The sequence below is a fragment of the Nuphar pumila genome, chromosome 12, assembly GCF_984573655.1.
Source record: "Nuphar pumila chromosome 12, dmNupPumi1.hap1.1, whole genome shotgun sequence".
Lineage (NCBI taxonomy): Eukaryota > Viridiplantae > Streptophyta > Magnoliopsida > Nymphaeales > Nymphaeaceae > Nuphar > Nuphar pumila.
The window spans coordinates 2,760,879-2,773,562 of NC_143260.1; the positions used below are offsets into that span (position 1 = coordinate 2,760,879).

A 12,684-nucleotide genomic window follows, 5' to 3' on the forward strand; every position below is an offset into this window, starting at 1 on the left:
ATAGTCAATTTCATTTTTTTAAATCAATCACACAAACAATTGGAGATAGAGAGAGAGAGAGAGATTTTTAAGTTCCACTTGATACAACTCTGAAAAGGATGCATATCTACAAAAAAAACAGAGTCTGACCCCGAAGTAAAACCTCTCCTACCAATAAACAAAAAAAAAGATGCATAAAATAAAGGAAGGAAGAAAGAAAATAAAGTTAAATCACATAACGCGCCAAGATTCCAACGTGGGGAAGGACGTTGGGAAGGTGGCGAAGTCCAGGATCGGGTTGTCCGGGATGGAAGAGACGAAGGCCAACCGGTCCGGCTGCACCGAGCCGGACTGGTTCAGCAGGAACGCCGACGTGTCGAGGGTGGGAAGGAAGCCTCCCGCTGCGGCTCCGACGTGAAAGCCGGCCTGCGGCCTCTGCAGCTCCGGTTTCAGGATGGGGGAGATTCCGACGGCCGTGGGGCACCGGATTCCGGTGATCTGCTGGACCATCTGGCGGAAATTGGCGGGGTCGGCGTTGATGAACGTCGTCGGCGTCTTCTTCGACGCCCGGGACTTCCTCTTGGAGATCCGCCCGGTGGGCAGAGGGGCAACGGTGGTCCGGCGGGCGGAAGGGAGGAGGGGGCCGTCCGTCTCGGAGCTGGTGGCACTCGTGGTGGTGAGGGCGTTCGGCTTGGGAAGGGAGGCGAGGGAGTCAGAGTTGCAGATCTCAAGCTGGAGCGCCCGAGTGAGGGCATCGGTCTCACGGCTCATGAATGCCTCCGAGAACCAGGAATCGACGGTCAGCGAAGGCCGGAAGGCCCACGTGTCGAGGCTTGAGCAGTTCTGGGACGCCATTGATTTCTTAACTCTTCCTTTCCTTTCCCGTCAGAAACTTCACGGCCAGAGTTCCAAAAAAAAATCTCGAAATTTAGTTAAATTAGCGATTGGAGAACCAATGCACCTCTGCTTCCTTCCTGATAAGTAGACCGCAGTTCAGAGTTCAAACCACTCGGTATCGGTCAGGAACCGAGACGGAATGTTGGTAACCGAGTCCAGGAAACCGGGTCAGAGGGAATAGTCTAGGCGACTCCGCGGGAGTAAACGAAAGAAGCCTCCCGGAGAAGCTTTAGAACACGCAAGAGAGTGCGAAAGAGAGGAAGACGAAAAAAACACTCAGCCAAACGGCCAAACACGAGCAAAAGCGAGAAATTTATAGCTTCTTGAAGGAGCTAATAACCCCTACCGCTCTGAGCTTCTAAGAGAACCAAAAAAGCATCAAATCGTGCAGAAACTCTTAGAAATGCCAGAAAAAAAAATCAACCCTAAGTCCGGAAACCGATCCCGATCGTTACTCACATTCTCCAAAGAAGCCTATCTCGTTGCGTGCAAGAGAAGCAAGCTCTTCACACAACTGCAGAAAGTAACCCTACGAAAAAAGCACCGGCCGTCAACTAGCCGGAAAACGAGAAGTTCGTCCGGAATCTGTCGGTTAAAGAGGATACGTACATACACGCACACTGTCACTCCCACTCCCTCTTTACCGATGATACATTAGGTTAGGCGGGAAGAAGAAGAGGAAGAGGAAGAGGAAGAGGAGGAGAATGAAGGAACGACGATTAGGATAACAAGCAATGGCTCCGGAGGCCTCGATCAGCTTAAATAGGTCGGACACCCTCGACCTAAACCGCGTCATCGGGCTCCACGTGGCGCCCCCATCGTACCATGGCTCCCCTCTCCCCCGGCTAACCCGATCGGGGTTTGGGTTAAAAGAGTTAAAAAAAGAGGAAGATGGTGGCAACAGTCAGCGGACGACGCTGACCCCCAAGACGCGTTAGCGTCAAAGCCCCCCCCCGCCCCCCCCACGTGGTGTAAAATGACTAAATAACCCTTAGCTTTGTTCGGTGATTTAGTGTTATTGCTGTGGGATTTTCAGAGCTTAGCGAGGGTATTGTTTGGAAAGCATGTGGGGAAGCCTCTCATTCGGCGGGTTTTGTCCTATTGACGAAAATATCCTCATGATTCCTTCCAAATCCATTTTTCCAGGACAAGGGTAGTTACACTATTCGAGTCTGTCTGTGTCGAGTCTCGACTCGGTTCAGTTAATAAAGCTGCTCCGAGTCAATTGGGCTAGCCACAGTCAAGGGATAGTCAATGACTGCTGGGCTGAGCTTGGGCTTGTCCTTTTAAGCCTAATTTGGAAAATTTGGAACATGGCATGGTCCACCGAGAGGGCTGCAGTAGATAGATGTCTAAGCGTGGAAGTTTTCGATTCCTTCTGAACTTTTCGAAACATTGAAAGGTCTTAGTCAGCCTAGCTCGGTCACGAGTGCACTGAATCTTGTGGGGTTCGTTGTCTCAGCCCCTAGCTCATGCATCACAATCACCAATCCTCAATGTTGAGCAAATACCCTAAGGACCATTTTTTGAATGACTAGTTTATGGAACCGATACGAGTTGGTTCAAGCCTTGAAACGAGTCGGTTACTAGTTTTAAGTACTGAATGTTGAGTAGGGGCATTCTGGTGATTTCATTGAGACTGGACTGTCCTTTGCCTTGTCTTTTAGTCCCATCCACCTAATCCGTTTTTGGGTAAATACCTACCTTTCTGAGGACATTCTAGTAATTTGTATATCTTATCCTTGTTGGTATCTCGCTGATTACGGTCCAATTTGCAGAGACCGACAGGTGTGTTTCTGCAAATGAATGAGATTATTAGGACAGTTTTATAATATTTTAATATATGGGAATATGCTCGTCGCCTCCCTGAAGTCAGTCGTGCGTGACGTGTCATTTCGTCACGATGACGTCCCAACCCTTCGATGAGGTGGAGCCACGTCATTGGGTACGTGGATGGGATCCTCGATGGGAGGAGGGTAAGATGGCCATAAATTATCTGTTGGTGGCCCACTTTTCAGGGAATTTACCAAGGGGTGGCCTGTTAATGACCAAGATTTTACCAAGTTGGGGTTTAGTATTTATTGCCCATCTGACGCTGTTGGCCAGCGCCCTTAAATACAATGCTTTGTTTCTTGGGGCTCAAGTTTTTCGGGTGTTGATCGCCTTTGGTCATTGTGTGAAAGGATGTTCGCTTATTTATTTATTGATGATGAGGAATCTTTCGAACATCGGGTCACTTGGGGTCCGTTTGCATGTCACGAAAAGTGGGCAGTTTTCGTGAAAACGCATGGCGTGCATTTTTTCCCGGCTTACAGTGACAAAACAAACAAGGAAAACATTTTTTTCATGGAAAAGGAGGTCATTTTCAATACTGGACCCCCTTTTTCGCGGAAAGCGTTCTTGTGAGGTGGTCCGATTCTGTTTTCGCAGAAGAGAAAAACCTTTGAAGGTGCCGCGGCTTCCTCTTCCGTCACATGCAAACCGACCCTTAGAGCCTGTTTGCATGTCCCGAAAAAAGAAGGGGTTTCTGCCAAAATAGCAACACAAACATGGGATCTGTTTTCTTTGCCCATTTTACACGCTGGATCCCTCTTTCCACGGATTCAGTTCCTTTGGAGGGCAGGGGTCAGATTCGTTTTCAGCAGAAGGGCTTGCGGCAAGGTGCTTCTGCTGCGACTTCTTCGGTGACAAGCAAACGTTCCTCGTGCAAGGTAAATCCCGGATGGAGTTGCATATTAGTTATGTAAGGCATAACACAATCAAACCAGTGCTTAATCTTGTTTAAAGCTCATTCGATACAGTCGAAGTTTAATAAACTTTGATTGATTAAGTATTGTTGCGCTTTTATTAGGTTAGCTTTTAATTTCCTTTGAATGGTAAAAGGCATCGTCAATTAATATGGTTTGGACTTGTACTAAAAATTATCACTAATTAGTGTTTTGTTCATTTTAAAAGTAAGGACGGTTGTTTAAAATAGTTTGAACTAATGTTGTCATCAGCATCGGTATCCTGTATTGTTTGGCCAACGATTCAGGTGAATGGGTGGAATCGTTCCTCAACTGTTTGTTTGGCCAAAAACTAATTTAAAAATATTACGTGTCAATCAAAACGTGACACGTGTTAATAACGTTAAAATAATATTAAAAATAATATTGAATATTTTTTTACATTTATTACAAATAGCTGATACAGGGGTGAAGCTTATATATCAATTTTCTGCCGATAAGTATCGGCCCACACAGGCAGATATAGGCGCCGATACTGACAACATTGGCTTGAACATGTGAGAGACAGCAATAAGAATGACACAAGTAGAATAAAGAGCAAGAGCAAAGAAAGTTCGCAAGAAAATATATGAAATGATTGCAACTTTGCAAGATGACTGAAGTTGTAGCTCGAAACTAGAGAAAAAATGAATAACAGGCATCTCAAAGGAACTTTGTGAAATTCGTATTGTGCCATTCTAATAAATGCATATGGAAAATATTGCTCTAACCTTTTAATAAATATGATCATAGTAACGATAACGATGATGCAGTGATTCTAAGCATAACCTAATCGAGCCCAGTGTTGAGCTCATGCCTTAAGCGATCAGCTTTGGCTGAGTTAGACACCAAATATGAAGAAGCCAATAATTCTTACTTTTGGGTAGGAATGCAAATATGGTTCAGGTCCGGAACAGGTAAAATACATGCAAAATTCAGATCAGAATCCGACCTGAAACAACCAAAATTGCAAAACCTCCATCCTATATCAATATCGGACCTATTTGCATCCATACTTTTGAGTACCATTATGACCTATGGGTATATATCAATGGATCAGGTTTGGTTCGGACCCAGATGGAATCAGACTTAGACCAGATTTTCAGGTATGGTATCGGGTTCAGACCTAGGTCTAATCGGGTCCGCTATAAGAAAAATCATACCCAAACCCGATAAGAACTACATGAACCAAACCCGGTAAAACCATGATTTTTTTTTTCATTTTTACATTAAAAAATTGCAGGTCTTAATCGGAACTCGGGTCGGGTCCCGGTCTGGTATAAAATTTCACAAACTATACCCGGCTCCATATATTAATCGGACCTCGGGGTCCTATTATTTATCACCATACCTGGACCCTATAGGATTTGGTTTGGATAGGGTCCGGGTAAACCAGGCCCGTTGACACCCCTATCATGATTCATGACCTCTACATCCGATTCCCCATAACAAATTAATTAAAACACTGCAACTAGAAACAGGATCGACTCAGGGGCGTGGTTGTGTTCGGGGCCCCGGAGCAGTAAGCGGGCTGGGGTTGGGTTATGATTTTTGCTGGATACCTAACCCGACCTGACCCTAGTGTTTGTTATGTGTTTTAAGTAAAAGTAAACTTGGGAAATTATATGGATCTGGGTACCCAAACCTGAACCACGACATTTTGTTATTTGGGCATGTTCAGGTACCCCTTGATGGGTCTGGTACCCGACCCGTTGACAGCCCTAATTTATACGGTTAGTGCCATATAATTCTAGGGATGACTGGATCCCAATGGCATCACGTCGTTCATGTGCTACGCGAAAATGTGATCTCCATGGACTCCTTCCAGAAGGTGGAGCACATGAACTCGGTCAATTCTTCCAATTGACGCCAAGATGTACTTAGGCTGAGTCAGTTTGTTATCCAACTTTTGTACTCGTCTTATTTTTTGTTATTTTGTACATTAAATATTACATATTTCATTTAAATATTAAGTCAGTCGTTTGACACAGTGAAGTCATCAGGCCATCCAGTATGCAAGCCGAGTCCGAGTCATGGTTGCGGCTTCCTCCATCCTCTTTTTTTTTTCAAGTATTACACCATGGTAGCCTTCTGGAAGAAATTGCAGTTGTAAATGGGCCTGCAGATCCAGGTCAAACATTAGAAGATCTGGCTATGACTGGAACCTGTGCGGTCAGACCATGGTCTAGGTTGCATCTAGCACTTCAGGGTCCAGGTCTCACAGGACCTGGTCCAGATCCATTGACAGTTGGATATAGTTCATAATTGATCCAGGTCTGTTTTGGACCTGATGGGATCTCATTTAATGGGGAAGATGTAGGGTTGTCAAGGGGTCGGGTTTTTACCGGGTACCCTATCCGACCCAAAAACAAATTCCCCGGTATGCACATAAAAAATTCTAAACTGAACCCAACCCCTGCAATATGTGGACTGGGTTTGGGTTGGGTTATGATTTTTGTTGAGTGCCTAACCTGGGTGTCATCGTTAAGAATTCAATATATTAAAACAAAATGTGGGGGCTGAATTTTTAAGGATGTAAGCGTTTTCCCAACATGTTATAATGGTTGGTTAAGTGCAAAATGGGTGTCATCGTCAAAAATTCAATATATGAAAACAAAATTTTAATGTGCAAAAGGGAAAAAAAATGGCAAGGATGTAAGCGTTTTTCCAACATATGGGTAGCCTGCATGGCCATGGGGGTGGTTGTGAAGGTATTGAGTTTAAGACCCTTGATCAAACCCTGCTGATGCACGGGTGTGTCCGTGACTTTTAAATGTGAGCAACATATGGCAAATTGGTCGTGGATCCCCCACCCGAGGTTTTCCTTTGCTTCTGCGAGGGTTCTTTATTATAAAATAAAAAAATTAAAAAATAAAGTAGCTAGGGCCCAGAAAGATCAAACAAAAATTCAGATATTTCTTTTTCTTTTTTTCATCGAAAATTTGCTCCCATTTTGTAGAAAACAAAGTCATCCATTGGTTACATGAAAAGGATAAAAGAAAGTTGACGAGCAATTGCTTATCTTCGAAACTTTTTAATGCATCGAGAGGTCTCCTTTTGGCGTTTTTCTTAAAGCAAAAAATCTTATAAAACAAAAAATGCTCGAGGTGTAAAGAAGTTTTTTTTTATGAAGAAATAATTAAATCAAAGTGACGGTGATCTCTTTACGTTTGATGTTATAAAACAATGATGGTAGTGTCGTAAGGCCAATCGTCATCAGAGAGAGAGAGAGAGAGGTTGGGGTAAATTGATAAAAATGAGCAAAGTAAAAAAAAGTTGCACTCAAGTCAAGATTTGGTTTTTCATGTTGGATTTCAAACACTTTAGGGTTTAATGGGTCCCATGCAACACCAACACTGTTTTTATATAATTTTCTGAGTTCATCATCATATGGCGGAATGGTACTGCAAGTACTTAAGGGCAAAGTGACAAAATTGATATGTTGAAAATATCTTGGATATTTTAGTCATCGTCTTAAATTGTCAAAATATCGTCATATTTTAAAATATCATCAAATTATTGTTTTACCAAAAACATTATGGCCTTCTTGTGATATTTGCGTTTATGCCATCATTATGTCTCAAGAAAAAAAAATATTCATATTTTTTATTGAATAATTTCAAACATTAGGCTAAGCTAATTTTTGTAATTAAGTCAAAAGTTAGGCAGCAATTTGTAAGTTATCCAAAATATTTTGTTTAGGCTAACTCAATAATCATTTAAGTTGCTTGTAACTTAAACTAAGGTTTTGGAATTGGGGCATGTGTAGTGTGGAGTTTTACATAGTAGAAAATGCATCGAGTGTAGAAACACGCGATGTGCATTGGCTTCATCGATGATATGTAGTGATAGCATGACATGCGATAGGCAACGATATCATCGTTAGTGCATCTTTGTATGGCGGCACAGACATGAGACATTGTTTGGTTAAGCAGTGCCAACGGATTAGAGGATGTTGCTTTTAGAAATTTGGTTAAAGACCTCTCAGCTTGCAGGAATGTATCTCATGTATAGTGGTTGGATGCATAGAGGTACGTGTAGGTTAAAGTTAATTTTTCGAGAGATCTCAAGCAAGTATGTTGACTCGAAGCTAGGCGAGTGAATGCCTAGGTACCAACGAATGAATCTAGGTGATACTCTTTGCTATGATGTTCAATCGCCAATTGGTCTTCAAACTGGAGGCGGCAAGGTCTTGTTCTTTCAGTGATAAGGTTTTGTTGTGGCATGTGCATAGATATGCAATACACTCTATGGCATGCAAGGCTAATGCAAGTTTGTACCCTTTTCGAAAGTGATAGTTGATATGAGACGGCTATGCAGTAAGAGGTAAAAAGTATTGGTACACAGTCTTTGATCGTTAGGCTGACTAGATTGGGCAGTTTGACGCATCACAGGTTTGCGAAGAATTGTATGCCTATGACAAATTAGTTGCGAGTGAGCGATCGAAAGGCTTGCGGCAGTAAGAAATGATCATCGCGTCACACTCGCTTATGGAAAAACTAGGCTCGTGACAAATTGGCATCAGAGCAGAAAGATTCATGAAAACCTTGTTGTTCATTGTATACGACACTGAAAAAGACAGAAATGTTTTATCTTGATTACATAAATTTGTGCAGTTGAAGTGTGGTTGATCGAGTACAGAAGCAAGATGTTGGCAGGATGTTATAAGACATCTTAACCATGATAAGCAGAAGTATAAGGTTATTGTTTAGTTAGTTAAGGAAACATATATAAGTTAAAGATTCCTGCGTTAAGCTCGCAGGTGGAGCGTGATGTTTGTCTTGTTCCTGCAGAGAATGCACGTTGGATTCGACTGAATGGATTTACACCTTTGGGTATGAGAGACTCAACCAAACTTCTATATTCTCTCTTAAGATTGTGGGTTAACGGAGTGTCCATGTCGAGCAGAATGCTCACTGTTTTGGTCTCTTGAGTTGGCACATCTTCTATGGATTGTGTGTACAAAAAAGTTGTTGTTCATGGCTCATCAATTTGGTTTATTCAGGAACATTTTGTTGACTCTGGAAAAGAGTTGCAACGTTAGGCCAAAGTGCCCTTGTGAGGACGAGTGTCAAAGAAGACACTTTGAAGGACCGCATTGGGGTGATACGCAAGTAGGCGTCTCCCACTTGAGGATTAGTTTGGACAGTTGAAAAACCACAAATTGGTGCCTTAAGGGAGTTGGTATCCCTGCTGCACACATTGGTGGTCGTTCTTTTCTATGAGGACCACAAAGGGTTTGTAATTGCCCTTGTTGGGATTGAAAGGCACCCCAACTATGAGCATGAAGACAATAAGTATGTCGTGCAGGCAAAGATGATCTTCTTGTATATGGAACTACACTGGGGTCCCACGAGCAAGAATGCTCAATATTGATGGAACAGAAGACCGTTGTCTAAGTGATTGAAGGCGGGTTAAGAAATAAGACTTAGCGTGTTAAAGGTTGCGATGATGGTGGATGAAAACCAGAATGAGTTGAGTAGAGTGATGAATACAAGTAGACTAAAGATAAATGCAAAGGAAAACTGACATATCAGTCAAGACTGTGTTCTTACCTACACCAGCATTGTCGATGACGACACTGGTTTGGGTGTGGGAGAATGTCTTAGGCCAACGTTTCAGAATGGGGCATGTGCAATGCAGAGCTCTACTGATTGGAAAATACATCAAGTGTAGGAACACGCAGTATGCGTTGGCTTGATCGATGACGTGCGGTGGTAGCACGACATGTGATAAGCAACAATATCGTTATTAGTGCATTATTGTATGGCGGCACAAACGAGGAGCGTTGTTTGGTTAAGCAATGCTAGTGGATCAGAGGATGTTGACTTTGAAGATTTGGTTAAGGACCTCTTGACTTGCAGAAATGTGTCTCACGTGTAGCCGTTGGACGCACGGGAGTGCATATGGGTTAGGACTAATATCTCCAGGGATCACATTAGGTGATTCTAACCGAGTATGGTGACTCGAGGCTGGGCCAGTGAATGTCTAGGCACCGACGAATGAGTTTGGGTGATGTTTTTCATTATGGTGTTTAATCATCAACTGGTCTTCGGACGGGGGCCGCAAGGTCTTGTTCTTTCAATGGCAAGGTTTTGTTGTGGCATGCGCATGGAGTTGCAATACGCTCCATGGCACGTAAGGCTAAGACAAGTTTGCACACTTTTCAGAAGTGATAGCTAGTATGAGACAATTATGCACTAAGCTGCATGGACTAGATAAAATTCGCATTTGAAAAATGTGCTTGATCAGCTTTCGCTAGGCAGTTGCTCATGAGGTGGTGCACAGAGCTAATGAAAATGATTCAGCACGTGGAAATGTATTGGTACGCAGCCTTTGGTCGCTAGGCTGGGAAATTTGGTGCGTCACAGGTTTGTGAAGAATCCTATACCCATGATAAATTAGTTGCGAGTGAACGACCGAAAGGCGTGCGACGATAAGGAAGGGTCGTCGCACCACACTGACCTATAAAAGAAATAGGCTCGTGAAAGCTGCAATGATATTCAGCGGTAACAGCTGTAAGTGTCCTATATTACCATTTGTTTTTTTCTATTACACAAAACCTATATTACCATTTGTTTTTTTCTATTACAGAAAAAACTAAGTTCAGGTCAATGTGGTACAAAGTCTTGCCATGTTATTGACATAATGCATGACCGCGTAAAATGGCAATAGAGGAACATGCGCATGGAGTTGCAATACGCTCATCGCAAGGGAAGATCAAGTGCAATGTGATTGCATACTTTTGGTGTGTTGTTGCACCTGATCACCCTCCATCTATTGTTGGGTCCTATAGCTTACAGGTCTGTATCCCAAACCATAGTTGGCTTGTTAGGTGATTGGGACAAAAACCGTTTGGGTCCCAAACCATGATCCAAGTGTTTCTATATGTATTTTAAGTAAAAGTAAACTTATGAATTTATAGGGATCTGGGTTTGGGATTCCATTTTCATGACCCGGCAAAACCCAAACTTGAACCCAACACTTTGTTATTTGGGAGGGTTTGGGTACACCTTAATAGGTTGGGGGTTGGATACCCAACCCTTTGACAGTCCTATATGGGAGTCTAACGGATGCAGATACAGATACATGTTGGACCAACTATGTCCTCTTCATGAATGTTCCTTTGTTTTATCTTAGATGAACATGGATGTAGATCAACATATAATACCATATTGTTCATTCCAATCTTGTAAGAAGGCTTTTCTTTTTCTTTTTTGTTTATTAGACAACGAAGCCATGTCCACAATCAGAGACCTGGTGGCGCTAGTCTTAACTTGCCATACCTACAGCCGTTGCTCCTGCAATATAAGACTCTTTGAGCAACCACTTGACTCTCAAAGAGTCACCTGCCTTATTTTGTGGAAGGTGTGCTTACATAGAGATTTGAACTTGGGGTAGGGGGAAAGCCCCTTATCCACAAAATCGAGACCATGTAGGCAGCCCCTTGGGCTCTTCTAAGGAGTTACCAATATGTTCTATGCATTAAAAGATCTTGAATCTTAATCCATCCAAACTGCTTGAAGATGGAAGCTCCCTTGCCCTAAATTACCACGAGTTCCTCAAACTGCCTTAAAGCCTACACTACAGATGTGCTGGGATCATGTGCAATTACATTGTATAAATGCAATGTGCTGCTGTACGTGATCACCCTTCATCTACTGTTGGTGCAGCAGCACATTGCATTTGTGCAATGGCCTGATCCTGACTCACTACAGATGAATCAATCAAAATTGTGGATGATCTTTTTTTTTCTCTCTTATTGACAATGTGATGTGATGGGCTATCCATTTGCTTGATGAGGTTTATAGGGATCCATGTCCTAGGGTTCTAGTTACGATCACTGTCTTGGCAGCAAGAAACTTCGTGGGCTTACCCTTTGCCCGCATAGAGTTACCATGTTTTAGCTTGCACAAGGAGTGACACTCATAGAATTTGAACCTAGATGGCTTGCTTAATTTGGCTACCCCAAAACCCCTTTGAGGCCAATACAACGTCATATATAATATGACAACTGCACCTAAAAGGCCACCATGAAAACATTGGAAATTTAGATTCCTTTTCACGAAGAAAGGGATTCCATCGTTTGCATCGGGGCCCACTAAAATATGTAGCTTTGTGTGCATTTTTGCAAAAACACAAGATTTTCACAACAAGCAAACCCTAAATTTAATTAATCGCCTTGTTTGTGCCCCCATCTTTTGCAAAAACACAAGATTTTCACTACATGAGATAATTTGTTGTATGCTTAATATCCCCAAGGACTAGAGATGCAAATGGTTAAGATCCGTAATAGCTAAATACGTGGGGACTCAGATTGAAATTGAATCCGAAATTGCAAAACCTTCATCTTGGAGCTAACTCATTTGCATCCCGTCTTAGGAGGGTTTGATATCAGGTAGACATGCTCTTATTTACTCCAAAATTGAAAATCATATCCCCTTGTCAATCACTAAACTTTATGCCTAGTGCCAATAGGTTGGTCAGTAAAAGTGTTGTCGATAATACATTTATTGGAGCTAATGCATAACGCTAGTAAATGGGTTTTTTTTAATGGAGCTAAAATAATATCAATTTTTTTTTTGCTAAAAAAGTGACAGAAAAAATGTTTTTTGTTGGCACTAAAAATCTTTTTTAGTGCTAAAAAAAGTGTTAGAAGCAATGTTTTTTTTGAAGTTGTTATCGTAAAAATGTCTTTTCTAGCACTTTTTTAACGTTAATGATAGTTTTGTATCATGTATAACCTGCTCATGCATTCTTTCAACAATGAACCTACTAATACAATCATTTATTCACTAAAAAATAAATATGTTCATACTTGCATTCATTCATTTAAAGATAAATCAATTCATATATTTATTCATTTTATTCATTCGAAATAAGTTATCTCATTCATTTTATTCATTCTAAAATGAACTATCACTTACATATATTGATATTTTTTTCATTCAATATGAATCAACTCTTAAAATCATTCATTCATCCATCACCAAACACTTTATAACTCTAACCCTCGTTAACTCCGATATTCACATATGAAACC

At 41.9% G+C, this 12,684-nt stretch overlaps 1 protein-coding gene across 1 annotated transcript; it reads right to left on the reverse strand.

The window, feature by feature from the left end:
- Positions 1–210: 210 nt before the first annotated feature.
- LOC149819646 (calmodulin-binding protein 25-like) lies at positions 211–834 on the reverse strand. The gene has a single exon (XM_089983454.1). It carries the CDS (start codon positions 832–834, stop codon positions 211–213), a length of 624 nt encoding a protein of 207 aa, XP_089839580.1.
- Positions 835–12,684: the final 11,850 nt, after the last annotated feature.